Below are 20,640 nucleotides of genomic sequence, written 5' to 3'. Positions count from 1 at the left end.
TTTAGAATCGTCCGTAAATCCACGGACATTCCAAACAAGCACATTCAGAAGGGGAGTATCAAAACTCTGGAGATGGAGTTTCCTCCAGCTCCATTTCCGCCGCCCAGCTTTTAGCTGCCAAGTTATGCATCGTGCGTATACTCGCACTCTCTGGCTCTTCAATGACAAAGTTCTGAACCTTATGTCCCAATTCTGTGGATTTTCTGAGTCTGTTCTTAATAGAGTCAGCTGCAGGCGTATGAAGAGTTTTTCCTCCTCTTCTCGAACCCGAAGGCCTTCCACGTCTCTTGTTGACCTCCTGCTCTTGAATGTAGGCCTCCAATTTTTGAATCTTCACAGCATTCTCAAGCGCAAGAACCTTGAGATCAGAATTGTGATCCTGGGACATCCCACCTTTCAGTCTGAGGGTATCAGATTGTTGCCCATCTTGATCAGGATCAATGTTAATGATGTTGTCATGCTTCGTCTCCGATGTGTCCACCAAGATCTGTTCAAGCAAATCCGGACCCGTCTGTTCAGTATCCGAAAGAGCCAGGAAAGAGTTGCCAGTAGCAACCTTGTTAGGAATATCAGTCTGCTCCTTGCTCCTAGAAGTCTCAGTCGCGGCAACCCGAGCCGCACTATCTCCCTCTGAGCACTTCTTCGAGGTGTCAACTGTAGACCTAATCTCAGAAGGGACCGTCTCAATTAACTGCTTCGTTATCAGGTTGGCATTCGGCTATTTTTGCTGCCATTCATCCGCCAACTGTTGCCTATCTTGGGTCAAGCCTCCATCTTTGTCACCCAAACTCGTTTCTCCCATCTTTTTCTTGTTCTTAAGATCTTCCCTCTGCTTAAGTTTTCTGCATTTATCTGGTGTATGACCAACTATTTTGCAGTGATTGCAAAACGTAGGCAACGACTCATAACTGAACTCAATATAGATGGAGCTATTATCCTCATCAATCATTAAGGATTCTCGAAGGGGTAAGGCGAGATCAATTTCAATTAAGGCCCGAGCATAGTGACCCACATCCCTGTCCGCCGAACCGCCATCAATGCGGATCGGATTTCCCAAGTAACGTCCAACAGCCGCTATCACTTCCGGATGCCACAATTCAATAGGCAAATAGTAAATGCGCACCCAAACTTGAGCCAATAAAGAGCACTCTTTATAGGGGTCAAATTTCGGAACCCATTCCCTGAGACGCAGACAACCGTTAGATATATCAAGATTTAGCTTCTCCTTAGCCACCTTTTTGTCAGCCATCGAACTAAATTTTAGGGTAAAGAACCCTTTTCCCATCGGTATCAACTGCCATTCTTGAGAAGTATTCCAAAATTTTTGTAATTCAGCCTTTAGATCTTGTGTAAGCCTAGGTTTCGAACCTTTACGTAACATCAATCTCCCTATGAGAGCAAACTTAAATTCCATAACACGTTGTTGTAAGAAATCAGAGGGAATCTTCAAAGTATCGATGCCTCCTGAGGAAGAGGTGTGAAGGGCCTGAAATCTATGAGCAGGAAGATCCGGTTTTCTTACCCGTGGACCTAAAGCAGCAGCATAATTCATAGTATTTGTCTTCCCTGAAGAGGAGATTGGAGCCTCTTTCGCGCTGGTGGGAACACCCTCCTCCACCATGACTGTCTTATCGATACCACTAGGGTTTTTCTCATCACCAGTAGGGACTTCAAATTTTGACGACTTCGCTGGGGAAGATCTAGTGAAATTGTTGGAAATAATAGGAAGGTTCAACGCCGACCGATCATGATCGCCATGAGGCAAGCGACCGGAGTCCATATCGACGGCGAAGAGGAGTCAGATCATGCAGGCGGCGAGAGCATGCTAGGGTTCCGCGAAAAGTTTTGTCTCAAACAGACTCCGTCTATAGTGACCCAGCCAGTTGAGCTATATGTTCTCATCTATATAATATATAAAAGATGAGTTTTCTACTTTCATTTTTTTTCCCTCCATAAACATTATTTTTTAAAGGGATAATTGCGTGAAAATACACAAACTTTGCCAAAAATCCATATTTGACGCGAAGTTAGGATTTTACATTTTAATACACCAACTTTCGTTGTTGTCCAAATTTGACACGACTTAATTCTTAAAAATTCAAAAAACAACCCATTTTTGTAAATAATTATACAAAGACCCACTTATGTTATTATTTGGGACATTTAAACCAAAACAAGATATTTTCTTATGATGTTTTCTTTTAATCTTTGATCCGCACCTAAAATGGTTTAAAAGAAAACATCATAAGGAAATATCTTGTTTTGGTTTAAATGTCCCAAATTATAACATAAGTGGGTCTTTGTATAATTATTTACGAAAAGGGGTTGTTTTTTGAATTTTTAAGAATTAAGTCGTGTCAAATTTGGACAACAACGAAAGTTGGTGTATTAAAATGTAAAATCCTAACTTCGCGTCAAATATGGATTTTTGGCAAAGTTTGTGTATTTAGGTGCAATTTTCCCTTTTTTAAATTTTTTCCTTCCATTTTTTTTCTATCTTCTCTCATCAATTTTTTTACTATTTTTTACTCTTTTCTTTTTATAATTTTAATTCTTTTCTAAACATTGTCAAATTTAATTTATAAAAAAAAAATATTCAATGTGCATCTTAAGTTTAAGTTCGTCAGAAGATATTTAATATGGTATAAAAATCATTAAAAATGAATTTAAAACGAATTGTTATTAAAATTTTAAAATATTTTATTTTTTTCTTTTTGTTAAAATTTTACAACTTTTTCTTTAATAATAATGAGTAATATTAATTTTTATTATTAAATAATTTAAAATAATTTAATAATTATAATTATCATTACACTTTATACATAATTGAAAATTACGTTTTTAAATTCGAAATTTTATTGAGTAATTAGTATTTTATTTTTAAATCATATTTTGTATTTATTATATTTGTTTCTGTTTAGTATTTATATTTATAAATTTTAAAAATATCATTTAATTTCAATTTCGTTGTGCATTGCATGGATGATCGTAATAGTGTTAACTAAAATGCGGATTATATACTTCCTCCGTCTGCGATATCGTTTCCATATTGTGGACGGCGCAGGTTTTAAGAAAAGTGGTGAATATTAATAAATAATAATGAATATTGTAGTGAGTGGAGTTTGGGTTTCACTATTATTGTGCGTGAAAGTTTGTGGACAATACTTTTATAAATGGATGTGGAAACTCTATCGCGGACGGAGGGAGTATATATTTTCATTTCTAATCGGAAGTAGGGATGTCAATCAGGCCAAGTGGCCAACCCATTCGGTTTCGGGCCAACCCATTTGGTTTCGGGTTATTTTCGGTTCGGGCTAGTCGGTTTTTTTATTTTTTGGGCTAAAATTTTTCGACCCTAACCCTAACCCACTCGGTTTCGGGCCCGTTCGGGCCCACAAATTTACGATTTTTTTATATGTATAATTTTTTTGTATGGATAATCATATTATTGTAATTAAAATATGTCGTGCTTTTTAAATCAAAACATTTCGCCTTATTTTAGATACAAAAATTAGTGTTATTTTAATGTAAATTTACATAATATCTAATTTTAACTTTGTTTCCAATAAAAATCGTATATAGATATAACATAAATTACTGTCTTTCTTTAACTTATATATCATAACTATTTATTATTAATCATTAGAAAAAATCAAAACATATTATACAAGCATCAAATGTTATTATCAAATTAAAAAGTAAAGTATTAAAGTTTAGAAATCAATTATTAAGAAAGTGTTCGGTTAATCGGGCCAACCCACTCGGTTTTCGGGCCAACCCTATCGGGCTCAGGCTATTTTCGGTTCGGGCCATTCGGGCTAAATTTTTTTCGGGCCAAAAACTTTCAGCCCTAATTCACTTTTTTTATCGATCTATTCGGATCGACCCGTCGATTTCGGGCTTTTTTGACATCCCTAATCAGAAGCATATATTTTAATTTTTAATCCAATCAGATTTGACTCAAATGTATGGTACACTTGGGGGGGAGAGTCTATCCTACACTATGTTTTTTACACTCTCTTGTTAAGATGTTGACAAGTGTCCACTCTTAATCCCTACTTTCATGAAATATCAAATTGATCCCTCAAATAATTAAATTAACACAAAACCCCCAAAAAGTTTCAATTTTGGCAGAATAATCCTTTTTCCATTTCCTATAATTTTAAAATTATGCAATTATCAAAATATGGCCCAACATGCTTCCGTAACACTTCAAAATAATTCAAAACATAAATCAACAGTATACCTTTCGTCGACTGGTCACCTTCAGGAGCTTTTGTCGCGTTTTACGGACTTCTTGCCTCCTCAGCCTTCGTCCAACCACGCACTCGCAAGAGATGGTTGCAACCTTCTTCCTTCACTGTGTTTCAGCTTTCGCCGAATGGTCACCTTCAGGAATCAGTTTCCCTCCTTCACTGTGTCTCGACGTTAAATACTTTTGTCGATAAATGAAAAGAAAATATTTTTACTCAACCGGAAATTGGGCTAAAATAGAGCGTTAAAAGAGGAATTATAAAATACTTATTTTATTTCATAATAATCTCCCTAAGAGGAGACTAACTTGTTTTAGCTACTCATTAGTAGCTAAATACTTGTATACATAAAATAAAAAGAAACTAAAACTAGAATTAAAAAACTTTTGAAAAACAAAATTTAAAATACAAAGATAGTTTTCTGAAGAGAGAGTGTGTGTGTGAGTAAGGTTGTGAAAAATTTTCGATGATCTCTTCTCTCCAGAGCTTGGGTTTATATAGAGGTTTGATGCCCTCTATAATTGCTCGGTAGTTGGCCTTGGATTCCTTCTTCGTGGCCAGCTAGCTTGGATTGTGACAGCCACCTTCTTTTGTTGGCCATAATTGCCGACACTAGTTAGTGCCTTCACATGGAGTTGTACATTCCTTTATCCTTTTGTGATAATGGTTGGTGAGGTCCATCTACTTTTCTCTCCACTCAGCCTTGTCTTTTTGCTTTCGGTGAGTGGTCCTTTTCTGGTCCCATACTCCATTATTCAGCTGATAATGCTGTGAGGGGCCAGCCTGCAACTTTTCCACCATCCTTTGTCTTCTTTTGATGAGTGGAGCTTCTGTAGAATTACCCACTTTGGTTAGTGGGTAATTGTCCTGCATTATTATCCACCCACTTTCGTCGTTTCTCTTTTAATGAATGGTCCTCCTGTCTTGAGTCACATGACTCCCTTTTCTTTGTCGGGCCTCTTACTTTTTTGGTGCCCGAGGTGTTCGTCCATGTGGAGTCTTGTGCTCCTCATACTCGTCTGATCGGAACTTCTTCTTGTTAGGCTTTGGAAAGAAGCCTTTGCCGAACTCCGGTTCCTTCTGCGTCGGACACTCCGTGCAGATATGATCTACCCAATGGCCTAAATGAGCCATATTGCAGAACTTATGACGGGTTTCTTTGCTTCCCGCCACCTTGTTTCGCCAGAGAGTCTGTCTTTTTTCTTCGAAGGCCTTCTCCGCAAAGCTTGTGGTTTTCCCTGTCATAAAATTTAACAGGAAAGATCCAAGTCCTGCATTATGAGAGAACTTGAATTGGTACTTTACTTTGTCCATCTCTGTGAGACAGACCCATAGTCCCCATGCACGCCTTATGGAGATTTGATCATCCGAAAAAGTAGTAACAATGGAGATCTGGTGATCTGGTGCCTTAATTCTGTTCAAGGCCCCTGTGTCGGGTCTCCGAAGCTTTAATAAAATGAAAAGCTTCATGATTCCCTTTGCCTGCTGGTTCTGGAGCTGCACTAAGAAAATATAACTCCAGGACGTCTCCCCGGTTAAGGGACTGGTTGTTCGACCAAGCATCATAGACCGTCTCTTGGATCCACCTTGGTAGACCCTTGATTTCGCTAAATATTGGTGATGTAGTATAAACTGAGGCTAATGCCCCGAATTCATACCACTCTTTGACCTCCTGAGGATTAGCTCCGATGGTCATCCAAATGCGAGGATATTTTCCCGCAACATCAACCCGGCAATAGTTCGGATTGAGCCCCTTTCAGGTATTGAGTTTTTCCTATCTGGACTGGTACAGCTGCCAAACAGGAGAAATTTCAATAATATTAGTTTCAATCTTAGATTTGCCTGTCAGTGGCCTAAGATTGATCTCTCCCTCTTTTACCCCAGAGGTGGAAGGTTGACATGTTGGTTCGGGTGGTGAAGCCTTAGCAACATCTTTTTCTCGAGGATCCGGTTTTAACACCTTAGCCTCAGAACTTGTGCTAGGGGTATTTGAATCCCCTGCTACAGGTAATCCGGCCTGTACGGTAATATCTGCTTCGATCATGGGAGCCATGATCCCGCGCAGGAGCGGCTTGTGGGTTGCATCATTAAAATTTAACATCTTTTTGATACATTCTCGTATACGGTTGGTTACTTTGGATTCATCATCCATTTGTATCATTCCCGCTTGTTTGGCATGGAGTAAACACTCTTGCCATTCTTGTTGTAGCATCTCCAGGTTGTCCAGGAGCTGCCTCTGGTTCTCCATGATAGAGTCAACCTCAGTTGGCTCCATCCCTTGTTAAGAAATCTGCAAGAACATTTTGATCAGATTTCAAGATGACAATATCATAATCATAATATTGGCATTCTGCTTGCCATCTAAGCAATCTAACCTTTTCAGGTTTAGATTCTATATTTTTTGTTAAGAAAGCTTTAACATTAGTGTTGTCAACTTTCAAAATGAATTTCTTAGCAAGTAAGAAAAGCGGCCATTTTTTGAATGCCTTTCTGACTGCATAAAATTCTTTCTCGTTTATGTGCCAGCGCACAGCTTCACTGTCGGAAAAGAGACCGCTACAGTATCTGCAAGGTTCTTCTCCGTATGGGGTGATCTTTGTGAGCACTGCCGCCCACCAGAAATCACTCGCGTCAGTGTAGAGGACCAAGTCATCCTCATCTTGTGGTATTGAAAGTTTCGGGAGATTTTTGCAAATCTCTTTTAACTTCTTCATACCCTCCCGATGCTCCTCCTTCCAAATGAATGGAACATCTTTCTTCAGTAGTGGACTGAAGACTTTTCTCTGTTCTGCAAGGTTTTTGATAAGCATCCCTGCAAAATTAACAACTCCGAGAAAACTTTGGAGCTGCTTCTTCTCCTTAAGATCCTCCGGGAAATTCTGGACTTTTTCCACAATATGGTCTTGTAGAATTATTCCAGATTCATCGATCTCAATTCCCAGAAACTCCATCTTCTGGGTGGCAATGACTGCCTTCTTTTCAGACAGCACTAGTCCTTCCTGTTGACAAACATCTGCAAAGATCTCCAGATGCCTGACATGTTCATGAATGTTCTTTGATGCAATAAGAATATCATCAATATAAACAAACATAAACGAAGAATAATCCTTGAAGAGATTATCCATCTTTCTTTGGAATATCTGAGGCGCGTTGGCTAACCCCATTGGCATGACATTCCAGACATAATGTCCTTGTGGAATTGAGAAGGCCGTGAACTTCTTACTCCCTTCCTCCATGCGAATCTGGTAAAAACCTGACTTGCAATCGAATTTTGAGAATACCCTTGCACTTCTGATGCAGTTAATAAGGTGTTATGGGAGTGTCTATGCTACGCCAAGTTTTTTACACTTCCCATCATAAGATGATGACAAGTGGGCATTCCTTTTTCCCCAAAATCTTGAAATATCAAATTGACCCCTCATTAATAATCATAAACACCAACAGCCCCTCTTCAAGTTTCAAAATAGACAGAAAAACCAACATCATTTTCTTTAATTATAAAATCATGCAATTAACAAAATATGGCCCAACATGCTTCCGTAACACTTCAAAATAATTCAAAACATAAATCAACAGTATACCTTCCGTCGACTGGTCACCTTCAGGAGCTTTTGTCGCGTTTTATGGACTTCTTGCCTCCTCAGCCTTCGTCCAACCACGCACTCGCAAGAGATGGTTGCAACCTTCTTCCTTCACTGTGTTTCGGCTTTCGCCGAATGGTCACCTTCAGGAATCAGTTTCCCTCCTTCACTGTGTCTCGACGTTAAATACTTTTGTTGATAAATGGAAAGAAAATATTTTTACTCAATCGGAAATTAGGCTAAAATAAAGCGTTAAAAGAGGAATTATAAAATACTTATTTTATTTCATAATAATCTCCCTAAGGGGAGGAGACTAACTTGTTTAGCTACTCATAGTAGCTAATTCTTGTATACATAAAATAAAAAGAAACTAAAACTAGAATTGAAAAACTTTGAAAACAAAATTTAAAATACAAAGATAGTTTACTGAAGAGAGAGTGTGTGTGTGAGTAAGGTTGTGAAAATTTTCGATTATCTCTTCTCTCCAGAACTTGAGTTTATATAGAGGTTTGATGCCCTCTATCATTCCTCGGTAGTTGGCCTTGGATTCCTTCTTCATGGCCAGCTTGCTTGGATAGTGATAGCCACCTTCTTTTGTCAGCCATTATTGCCGACACTAGTTAGTGCCTTCACATGGAGTTGAACCTTCCTTTATCCTTTTGTGATAATGGTTGGTGAGGTCCAGCAACTTTATCTTCCACTCAGTCCTGTTTCCTGCTTTTGGTGAGTGGTGCTTTTCCTGGTCCCATCCTTCATTATTTCCTTGATAATGCTGTGAAGGCTAGCGTGCAACTTTTCCACCATCCTTTGTCTTCTTCTGATGAGTGGAGTTCCTGTAGAATTACCCACTTCGGTCAGTGGGTAGTTGGCCTGTATTATTATCCACCCACTTTCGTCGTTTCTCTTTTCGTTGGTGATCCTCCTGTCCTGAGTCACATGACTCCCTTTTCTTTGCCGGGCCCCTTACTTTTTTGGTGCCCGCGGTGCTCGTCCATGTGGAGTCTTGTGCTCCTCATACTCGTCGGACCGAAACTTCTTTTTGTTAGGCTTTGGAAAGAAGCCTTTGCCGAACTCCGGTTCTTTCTGCGTGGGACACTCCGCGCAGATATGATCTACCCAATGGCCTAGATGAGCCATGTTGCAGAACTTGTGCCGAGTTTCTTTGCTCCCCGCAATTTTGTTTCGCCAGAGTGTCTGCCTCTTTTCTTCGAAGGCCTTCTCTGCGAAGCTTGTAGTTTTTCATGTCATTGAATTTAACAAGAAAGATCCAAGTCCTGCGTTATGAGAGAACTTGAATTGGTACTTTACTTTGTCCATCTCCGTGAGACAGACCCATAGTCCCCATGCACGTCTTGTGGAGATTTGTTCCTCCGTGAAAGTTGTGACGATGGAGATCTCGTGATCTGGGGCCTTAATTCTGTTTAAGGCCCCCGTATCGGGTCTCCGAAGCTTAATAAAATGAAAAGCTTCATGATTCCCTTTGCCTGCTGGTTCTGGAGCTGCACTAAGAAAATATAACTCCAGGACATCTCCCCGGTTAAGGGACTGGTTGTTCGACCAAGCATCATAGACCGTCTCTTGGATCCACCTTGGTAGACCCTTGATTTCGCTAAATGTTGGCGATGTCGTATAAACAGAGGCTAATTCCCCGAATTCATACCATTCTTTGACCTCCTGAGGATTAGCTACGGTGGTCATCCATATGCGAGGATATTTTCCTGCAATATCAACCCGACAATAGTTCGGATTGAGCCCCTTTCTGGTATTGAGTTTTTCCCATCTGGACTGGTACAGCTGCCAAACAGGAGAAATTTCAATAATGTTAGTATCAATCTTAGATTTGCCTGTCAGCGGCCTAAGACTGATCTCTCCCTCTTTTACCCCAAAGGTGGAGGGTTGACTTGTTGGTTCGGGCTGTGAAGCCTTAGCAACAACTTTTCCTTGAGGATTCGGTTTTGACACCTTAGCCTTAGGACTCGTGCTAGGGGTATTTGAATCCCCTGCTACAAGTAATCCAGCCTGTACGGTAATGCCTGCTTCGATCATGGGAGCCATGATCCCGCGCAGGAGCGGCTTGTGGGTTGCATCATTAAGATTTAACATCTTTTTGATACATTCTCGTATACGGTTGGTTACTTTGGATTCATCATCCATTTGTATCATTCCCGCTTGTTTGGCATGGAGTAAACACTCTTGCCATTCTTGTTGTAGCATCTCCAGGTTGTCCAGGAGCTGCCTCTGGTTCTCCATGATAGAGTCAACCTCAGTTGGCTCCATCCCTTGTTAAGAAATCTGCAAGAACATTTTGATCAGATTTCAAGATGACAATATCATAATCATAATATTGGCATTCTGCTTGCCATCTAAGCAATCTAGCCTTTTCAGGTTTAGATTCTATCTTTTTTGTTAAGAAAGCTTTAACATTAGTGTTGTCAACTTTCAAAACGAATTTTTTAGCAAGTAAGAAAAGCGGCCATTTTTTGAATGCCTTTCTGACTGCATAAAATTCTTTCTCTTTTATGTGCCAGCGCACAGCTTCACTGTCGGAAAAGAGACCGCTACAATATCTGCAAGGTACTTCTCCATAAGGGGTGATCTTTGTGAGCACTGCTGCCCACCAGGAATCACTTGCGTCGGTGTAGAGGACCAGGTCATCCTCGTCTTGTGGTATTGAAAGTTTTGAGAGATTTTTGCAAATCTCTTTCAACTTCTTCATACCCTCCCGATGCTCCTCCTTCCATATGAATGGAACATCTTTCTTCAGTAGTGGACTGAAGACTTTTCTTTGTTCTGCAAGGTTTTTGATAAACATCCCTGCAAAATTGACAACTCCGAGAAAACTTTGGAGCTGCTTCTTCTCCTTGAGATCCTCCGGGAAATTCTGGACTTTTTCCACAATATGGTCTTGTAGAATTATACCAGATTCATCGATCTCAATTCCCAGAAACTCCATCTTCTGGGTGGCTATGACTGCCTTCTTTTCAGACAGCACTAGTCCTTCTTGTTGACAAACATCCGCAAAGATCTCCAAATGCCTGACATGTTCATGAATGTTCTTTGATGCAATAAGAATGTCATCAATATAAACAAACATAAACGAAGAATAATCCTTGAAGATATTATCCATTTTTCTTTGGAATATCTGAGGCGCATTGGCTAACTCCATTGGCATGACATTCCAGACATAATGTCCTTGTGGAGTTGAGAAGGCTGTGAACTTCTTACTCCCTTCCTCCATGCGAATCTGGTAGAAACCTGACTTGCAATCGAACTTTGAGAATACCCTTGCACTTCTGATGCTGTTGATATGGTGTTCTCTGCTTGGGATGAAATATCCATCAAACTCAAGAATATCATTAATCCCTTTGTAATTAATGACCAATCTTGGCTTTCCTCGCTTGATCTCCCCATGATTTCTCACCAGAAATCCAGGACTGCTGTAAGACGACTTCCCTGGTTCGATCAACTTCAAATCAAGGTGTTCCTTGATTATACTCCTCATATCCTGTTGATCTTGAGTGTTCATCAGGATAGGTCTGAACCTTACAAACTCATGCTCCTTTCCAGTTTTAACTTTCAAGGTAGCTTCGAGCTGGTTCTTGTCCCACTAGGCCAAAGGATTCTCATGGTAACACTTCTGAATTCTCCTTTTGACGTCGGCTATGGACACCTGTTCTTCTTCCTTGATATCTTTGTGTGATATCAGGGAGACTTTGAGGATTTGAGTTTCTTCCTCGGAGAGATCTGGGAATCCCTCGATTCTGCATTTGACCAAAACATCTCTAAATCTCCGTTGATCCTTCATTTGTGGTCGTCGGAGTCTGCCATCATCACCATGCTTGCTGCGGAATTTGATTGGCATCGAGCGATTAAAAGCTCCATTGAGCCTCTGCACAATGATCTTGTGGTCTGTTAGGTCCGGGGGGTCTCGAATAGGTGTATGGGGGGGGGGGAATACACCTATAGGCTATTTTTACAAAAACCTACTGACCTCAATCAGAGGGATCTCAGTCAGAGATTGAAACGAAACTTTGCACGCAAACAAGGACTCCTGTTTTTACTGAAAACAATTTTGACCAACAGGGTTGACGACTGATACTGAAAGCTTCTTCAGTAATGAGTTATCAGTTAAGTTGCTGGAACTTAACTGATCCAAGTAAGGGCTTCAGTCGTGTTTGCTAAGATAGAGATGATATCACTCTTCCTTACTATCAGAGGATAGTTCAGTCAGATTGATATCATACGCAGCGGAAAATAAACTTAGTTTCGTAATAGCCTCGGTGGAGCAGGTTGTTGGATTAAGGTTTCTCTTTGCTGTTAGTCAGTGTTCAGTTTTATCAATTGAAATAGCACAAGTAAGAATATAAAACTGAAAGCTGTAAATAACACAGAGACTTTTACGTGGTTCGGAAAAACCCTTTCCTACATCCACGGCTGGTCGATCAGACCAACAATCCACTCCGCAAGTGCTTCACTGGTGCACTGCAAACCGTACCCGTGTGCTTGCCTGGTGCACACAACCGTAAACTGAAGATAACCCCTCTTCAGCAACCACACACCTCGCGTAGGATTTCCCTGCTAAGCACACCTCGTGCTCAGACTTTTCACTCAGAGTTCAGAGTACCTTCCTGAACTCCGAATCACTCAAACACTCTTATGGGGGAGAGGTTTAAACGAGTGCCAACTATACTTACAAAGAACAAGTTCTTTGAAGCAAGTTTGACCTTTGGCTTCTGGGTAAACAGATATATGCCTAGGGTCTAAGAGAATGTATGTAATCAACAGTGACTGATTTTGGCTTTGGAATTCTCTTCTTCGATTCAAGCTTTGGGCGTTTAAGCTTTAGGCTGAGTAGCAATTTCGGCAGAGCTTCAGCTTATGTCGTTGAATCGGTGAAGATTGAAGTGATCCTCGAGCGCTATTTGTAGGAGAACTCTTGAATAGATCCGTTGGCATAAATCGTCATCAAGATTTCTTCCGTTGGAGAGCAATTCGAATTTGGGCTGAGACTTCAATCTTCGAGGTTCCTTGTCTGTGTGGAAACGACTCTCTTTGATGGACAGGAGATGTGACATCTCTGAAAAGTAACCACCAGATAGGAATGACCTCTGCAGAGATAAGATATTCTGAGATCTCTGCATTTAATGCGGCTGTACTTGTGCGTACGTGGATTCCTCTGAACGTTGGAAGATCAGTCCTAGGAGGAATGTTCAACTGATACTTGACTTTAGTATCAGTCCTTTGCGCGCATTAAATAATCAGTCTTCAACTGATTCTTCAACTGATACTTCAGTTGGTAACTGCAGTCTTCAGTCTTCAGTCTTCGTTCTTCAGTCTTCAGTCTTCGGTCTTCGACACCGCAACTAAACTAGAAACGAACTCTAACACTTGAGTTCAAAACGATTCTAGTCTATTACATATAAGTCCTATGAATTTTGGTATCATCAAAACAAGGGTTAAGATATTCCACAAGGTTCCCAACAATTTTCCCCTTTCTGATGATGCCAAAACCACACAGTAGTTCTAGACAGCAAAAAGACTGAACTCACAGTACAAGTTCTAAACAAGGGGTGACAGCAGTTCCCCCTTAACAATAGATCCTAAAAACTTGTACTTAGAGCAAGAACGAAAACAGTTCTAAAAAACAGAACTAAAAGAAGACAGAAAAACTATAATCAGAGCCTGGACAAAGAGTCATTGTCTTCAGGTTGAGATCAATAAGAAGTTCATTTCATTAATAAAGACTGATAAGCCATCAGTCGAGGTACAGAGCAAGACTTACATTGGAGTAAAAAGAAAAACAAAAACATCATGGAAAACCCATGGACTCCAGCAGTCTGCTTGGCTGCGCCTTGAACTTCTTGATCTTCATCTTCTGTCTTCGTGTCTTCATGTTCCTAAGCTTGTTCCACTCTCACTAGTGTTTCGTTGAATTGAGGTCTTATCATCTGGTTAATCTTCCTCATGATCATCCGATGAAAGGATGATCATGTTGCTTGACCGACTTAAGTTCATAAGATTGTGCAACTTTCCCCCTTTTTGGCAACATCAAAAAGAAGGACGAACCTAAGAAGGAAGCGAAGACCATGCGAAGGTAAGTTCGCATGAGGAAGATATTGGGGTCATGGGGGATGAAGAAGGCGAAGGCTTAGAAGGAGGTTAGGAAGAAGAAACAGATGACGAGGAAAAAGAAGAGAAGCAGAGGGTTTGAGAGATGAGGGGTTGTCAATTCAGTGAAGATTGTGAGGGTCTCACTGTTGACATAGCGCCGATTGACAATGAATTCCTGCTCATTGTTGTTGCTCCGCATTGAAGCTTCACAAAAGGCGAGAGGCCTTTTGATGAAGACGATGAAGTCTGTCCTTTTTCAGACAGGTACTACAAACCAATGCACCGGGCATGAGGATGGAAGACGCTCGCTTCGCTGGATACAAGTGAGGGTAGAGCAAACTTTGACGCCGGAGAGACGTTGAGATCCAGTGGAAGGGTCTGGTGAAGACCAAGAATGTGAGCGTCATTCTTCCACTCCATGACTTTGCAGTCATAGATTTCTCCTTTAGTCGGAACAAATTTTCTCTGCAACTTTTGAAACAATTGAAAATTTTTCTCACAGTGAAGGCTGTGGAGAGTTGTTAGTTGATGCAGAAAAACTGTGAAGACAGCATGGTATAAATAGACAAGATTTGAACCATGTAAGAAGATGAAAAGGTTTTTCGAAAACTGTGCCTAAAATGCAATTGAAGAGAAAATGTGCGTCCGCCGTCACTGCGGAGGACTGTGTTTTCTAAAAAGTTGAAAGGCATCATTGCATTCTGTCATGTCAATGAGCTTTTCAAGAAATTTTATTGCAGAGGTAAAAAGGTTGGAAGGATTTTTGGCAATAAGATCAGGACAAGTTCAATCAAAACAGATTTTCACTTTATAAAAATCTTGTCCTTCTCGGATATTCCATTATCCAACAATTCCAACAATCAGTTAAAGTTTTTGAAAGAAACTGATCAGTTAGAGAAAAGATTTTGAACTAAAAACTTAAAGCTCATAACTGAAATAACTGATTTTGAAAGGTAAGCATTTAAAATACTTACTGATCAACTGAACATCGTAGTCAGTTGATACCACGTGATCCTGGTTGAATCATTAGGATGACTTCTTCTTCAGATGAGCATTCGGACTTATTGCATTCCACGTCGGCGATCGTAGAAGCAGCAGTTGGTTGACCACCAGTCAGTATGACTGTTTGAGAAGATTTTCAAACACAGCATCACTCTTCAGGGTTGATGAGGCCGATCTTTGCACATAGATCGTTGAACCTCTCTTCTGGAAGAGCCTTGGTCAGCAGGTCCGCTCTCTGAATAGCAGTGGGAATCCATTCCACAGAGACATTCTTCTTTTCGACATGATCACGAATGAAGTGATGTCGAATTTCGATATGCTTTACTCTGGTGTGGTGAACTGGATTCTGGGAGATTGCAATAGCACTGGAGCTGTCGCAATAGATAGGAACTTCCTTTTCGTCGATCCCATAGTCCTTTAGTTGATGGACTAACCACAGGATTTGTGAGCAGCAGCTTCCGGCAGCAACGTATTCAGCTTCTATTGTAGAGGTGGCGACTGAAGTCTGCTTCTTTGAAAACCAAGAGATGAGCTTGTTGCCTAGGAATTGACATGTTCCGGAGGTTGATTTGCGATCAAGCTTGCATCTACCGAAGTCTGAATCTGAATATCCGGTGAGCTTGATGTCGTCGTCTGCTGGATACCACAATCCTAAATTGGGCATGCCTTTGAGATATCTCAGAATCCGCTTAGCTGCATCCAAATGAGCGTCCTTAGGATCTGATTGATATCTTGCACATACCCCGACTGCAAATGCGATATCTGGTCTGCTCGCAGTCAAATACAGCAAAGATCCAATGATTTCTCTGTACTTCTTCGAAGAAACAGAGTTTCCTTCTGAACCTGGATCAACTTTCCAGTTTGTGTTCATTGGGATCTTGACTGACTTCATGTGCTGAATACCGAACTTAGCTATCAGCTCCTTGGCATACTTGGACTGGCTGATCAGTATTCCTTCGTTGGTCTGCTTGACTTGCAATCCGAGAAAGAAATTCATTTCTCCCATCATGGACATTTGAAACTTGTTGGTCATGATGTCAGCAAACTTCTTGCACATGCGTTCGGATTTGGATCCGAAGATTATGTCATCGACATAAATCTGAACAAGCAAGAGATCTTCTCCTTCTTTGAGAGTGAACAGAGTTCTGTCCACAGATCCCTTTTTGAAGCCTTGTTCAATCAGATACTCCGAGAGAGTATCATACCACGCTCTTGGTGCTTGCTTCAACCCATAGAGCGCTTTCTTCAGCTTGTACACCTTTTCTGGTCCAGCAACCTCAAACCCTGGAGGTTGTTCCACATAGACTTCATCTGTGAGCACTCCATTGAGAAATGCACACTTGACATCCATTTGGTGTACCTTGAAACCTTTGTGATCTGCGAAGGCTAAGAAGAGTCTGACTGCTTCCAATCTGGCAACTGGGGCGAACGTCTCGTCGTAGTCGATTCCTTCTTCTTGACTGTATCCTTTAGCCACTAGCCTTGCTTTGTTTCTCACAACGTTTCCTTCTTCGTCTTCCTTGTTCTTGAAAATCCATTTCAAGCCAATCACCTTTGCATCGTCTGGTCGATCCACAAGCTCCCAAACTGAATTCCGGTTGAATTCATTGAGTTCTTCTAGCATTGTGATGACCCACTGAGTAGACTTCAGAGCTTCTTCAATATCCTTGGACTCTGTAGTTGATAAGAAATAGCTGAAATTCTTATCTTCGTTGATGCAGTTCTGATTGATGTCGAAGACGAGGTTGCACATTGATCTCCGAGTCTTGACGCCATCTGATGGTTCTCCAATGATGTTTTCCTTTTAGTGGAGTTCAAACCATCTTCGATACTTCTTGATCTCTTCAGGGGAAGGTGGGGCTTCTTCGGTCAGAATTGCTCTGGGGTGTTGAGCACCTTCTGGAGCAGGGGAGAGTTGAGCTGGAGCGGCTTCTGCGCGTTCAACTCGAACTTCAGTAACTGGAGTTCCCCCTTGACTGATGCCGTCTACATTGGCTCCAGTCTGAACTTCAGACCTTTGGTTGATCTTCTGATACTGAAGCATCTCAGCATCTTCATCTTTGCCTGGTCCCCATATCAAGACAGTAGAGGGCTCGGTGTTGTGGATTTCAGCTTTGGAACCTTCAGCGATCTGAACATACTTTTCAGCTTCTTGTTCCCTGAACCCATCTGTAGACTCATCAAAGACCACATGAGGTGTTTCTTCAACACAAAGAGTTTGAGTATTAAACACTCGATAGGCTTTGCTCGAACGTTCTGTTCCAGAGTATCCAAGAAAGACTCCTGGATCAGCCTTGCTATCGAAAGTGTTCAACCTCTTCTCATCATTGTTGTGTATGAAACACTTAGAACCGAAAGCATGAAAGTAGGGAATCGATGGCTTTCTGTTCTTCCATAACTCGTATGGAGTTCTTTCATGTCTCTGAGTGAGGAAAGAGCGATTCTGCGTGTAGCATGCGTTGTTGACTGCTTCGGCCCAAAACTTCAAGGGGAGTTTTGACTCGGCTAGCATCGTCCTTGCTGCTTCCTTTAGAGACCGGTTTCTTCTTTCTGCAACTCCGTTCTGCTGTGGAGTTCTTGCTGCAGAAGTTTGATGACTGATTCCTTGTTCATCACAATACTTACGAATGACAGTATTGAGGAACTCAGTCCCACGATCTGATCTGATGCTGATGATGTTGACTTCATTTTCAACGCTCAGTCTTCTCAGCAGCTTTGGCAGTTCATCCAGTGTCTCTTTCTTCTTGAAGAGAAATATAACCCAAGTATATCGTGAATAATTATCAACGACTACTAAGGTATACTTCCTACCATTGTAGCTTCTTGGAGTGATCGGGCCAAACAGATCCATGTGAAGTAGATGCAGAATCCTTTCAGAGGAGTGTCCTGACTTTGACTTGAATGATATCCGCGTTTGCTTTCCTCTGAGGAATTGCTTCACATTCTTGCTTCTTCTGGAACACAATAGAAGGAAGGCCTTCTACCAGTTGATGTTTAGCAAGTTTGTTGATCGTCTTGAAGTTGAGATGGTTAAGTCTCTTGTGCCATAGCCAATTGAGCTCCGAGCTGCTCTTGCTGATGAGGCATGTTTCTGGTGGGCTGTCTTCCCAAGAAACACGTAGAGACTTCCTTGTCTGAATCCTTTCAGAATCACCTTCTTCTGATTGTTTCTAACAGTAAATTCATCCTTCTCGATCTTCACTGTGAAGCCACTGTCACAAAATTGACTCACAGACAACAGATTATGTTTAAGACCAGAAACAAAGCTAACATTACTGATACTGGCGTTACCCATGTTGAGCACACCGTAACCTTTTGTTTCTCCGATTGAGTTGTCTCCGAATGCAACTTTGGATCTAGCTTTCTCAACATACTGAGATAGATATTCTTTGTAGCCCGTCATGTGCTTCGAACAGCCACTGTCCAGATACCACGTTCTGATTGAAGCTTTGGCCTCTTCCTTCTTTTTATGTTTCCTGACATTGACCTGCAAGGAAGAGTTGCTTCAGGCACCCAATCAAGCTTTGGGTCCTTCGATGTTAGCTCGAGTTCCTTTTGGAACCCATATCTGCTTCAGAGTTGGTCTGGCTGGTCTCTTGCGCTTTGTTGATTGTCTAATTGACGTCGTTGGCGCTTCAGCTGGCACATGAGCATTCTTCTGTTGAGAAATCCTTTTGAAGGCCTCACTCTTGTAGCAGTTCTGTCTGATGAGTGGTTGAGGTCTTCTTTGCTCGGCAAAGTATCTTCCCTGAGATACTCGAGTCTTTGCAGACTTGTGGAGATTTGGCTGAAGTCCAGTAGTTTGTCGTCGAGGAAGTGGCATGGCTCGACTGGACTCAGCTTTGCTTGATCTCCATGGATGTTGTTCCTTCTGAAACTGAACTGAGGATGTCAGTTTCTGACTGATGTGGCTTTTCTTCCCCCTGGGTTGATGAGGAAGATTCTTCTTGACACCTGATGTTCCTTCCCGGATCTTTGACTGAAATCTGCTTTCTAGTCTTTTCAATAGAATGATCTGGTTGGGGGCCTCCTTAGCTCGTCTGTAGCTTCGTGGAGGTGGAACATTTGATCTAGCCATCAGTCTGCGCTTGCGAACTTCATCCATATCATGATCTCTTGATTCTTCTGAGGTTTTGATTTCAGAAGGATCGTCCTTTGAGATGATCATGATATCCTTTCCTTTGACAGCTGCAACCTTTCCTCCAATGCTGTTGACCAGTCTTTTCGATGGAAAGTTGCTCATCATGGGAGACTGCATCATGCAGTTCTTGACTGTTTCTTCCAGCTTGTGATTGAGCCTCTTGATTTCATGAGATGCTCTTTCACATTCTGAGTTGGAGATTCTGAGCTCTTCTTCCAGTCGGCTGTTCTCCATGATTAGCTGATCAAGACAAGTTTCATCCGAAAAGTAGATGATTGTCTGATTCTTAGCTCGTTCATCATTGATCTCCTTGTCCATTTTCTGATTCTGCTTGAGGAGATCTTCGAACATTTTCCTCAGCTGACAGTGATCAGTCATGAGCTGATCAAACTCGTCAGTTTCATCGGATGAGCTATCTCCAGATTCTGAGTGGTCTCCTCTGAGCCATTCATTCCATTATCGTAGCTGTTGTTAGCCACGCTTTCTGATTCATTGGCCATCAGGGCTCGACTCTCATCATCTGAGCTGGAACTGTCGAAGTCGGATGATTCTGATGTGTCTTTGGAAGAGTCAGCATCGTCAGCAACCATCGCTTTCTTCTTTAAAAAGCTGTGATATTTCTTAGCTTTCAGTTCTCTGCGCTCGGCTGGAGTCAGATCAGGGCATTCATGTCGAAAGTGCCCTTTCTTTTTACATCCAAAGCATTCCATATATTTGATGTCGTAAGCGGCTGACTTTCTTTCTCCGCTTCGATCTGTGGAATGTCTGGAGTTCCCTTCTCTTTCTTTTCCTTTGTAGTGCTGCTTGTGGAACCTTCTATACTTTCGGAACTTGGACTCCATCTTGTTGAATCTTTCAGTCAACAAGGCATATTGACTGAAGAAGTCCTCTGGGTTGAGTTCCGTTGGATCCTTGATCTGCTTCTTGCCTTCTCTGGTTGAGGCCTTCAGTGCAACTCCTCTTGAGGTTGACGGACCATCTTCGTCTGATCCTCCAGCCTTCTTGTTACCAAGATTTCTCAGAAGGTCGAACTCATTTGCCATGAGATCGGAGAAAAGCTTGTTTGTCGGGAGCTGACTGAATCCTGGCTTATGTTGATGAGCGACTGAGTAGATCTGCCATTCTCCACGTGGCAGTGCTCGAAGAATCTTCAGGTTGATTTCTCGTTGAGTGTATTTGTCTTTGGAAATGGATTGAACTTCATTCAAGATGAGATTGAATCCTTGTTCCATTTCCTCGACGGATTCATTCTTGAGCATGAGGAAGGAGTCGAATTTCTGGCAAGCTATGGATAGCTTATTCTCCTTGATTTCCTCAAAACCTACGCACATTCTTTCCAGAATGTCCCACGTCTTCTTTGCTGTTCCGCACTTGATGATCTTCATGACATGCTTGTCAGGAACGGTGCCGGAGATGATGCTTTTGGCGAGGTTGTCTAATTCATCTTGCTTCCTTTCTTCTGTGGTGAAGTCTGCCTTTGACTTGGGCTGGACCTCATCGTAAGGATCCTGTCGGAGATCAGCAGGAATCCTTTTGATCGTTTCGGTGATGG

The 20,640-nt window shown here is 41.5% G+C and overlaps 1 protein-coding gene across 1 annotated transcript; it reads right to left on the bottom strand.

The window, feature by feature from the left end:
- Positions 1-58: 58 nt before the first annotated feature.
- LOC130999817 (uncharacterized) lies at positions 59-1,780 on the bottom strand. Its single transcript, XM_057925514.1, has 2 exons — positions 747-1,780; positions 59-662 (listed from the first exon to the last, which is right to left on the bottom strand). The coding sequence occupies exons 1-2, from the start codon at positions 1,778-1,780 to the stop codon at positions 59-61; spliced, it is 1,638 nt and encodes a 545-aa protein (XP_057781497.1).
- Positions 1,781-20,640: the final 18,860 nt, after the last annotated feature.

The sequence above is a fragment of the Salvia miltiorrhiza genome, chromosome 1 (assembly GCF_028751815.1).
Source record: "Salvia miltiorrhiza cultivar Shanhuang (shh) chromosome 1, IMPLAD_Smil_shh, whole genome shotgun sequence".
NCBI classification, from domain to species: domain Eukaryota; kingdom Viridiplantae; phylum Streptophyta; class Magnoliopsida; order Lamiales; family Lamiaceae; genus Salvia; species Salvia miltiorrhiza.
The sequence above is the reverse complement of the archived record's forward strand: the minus strand, read 5'-3'. Positions and strand labels throughout refer to the sequence as shown.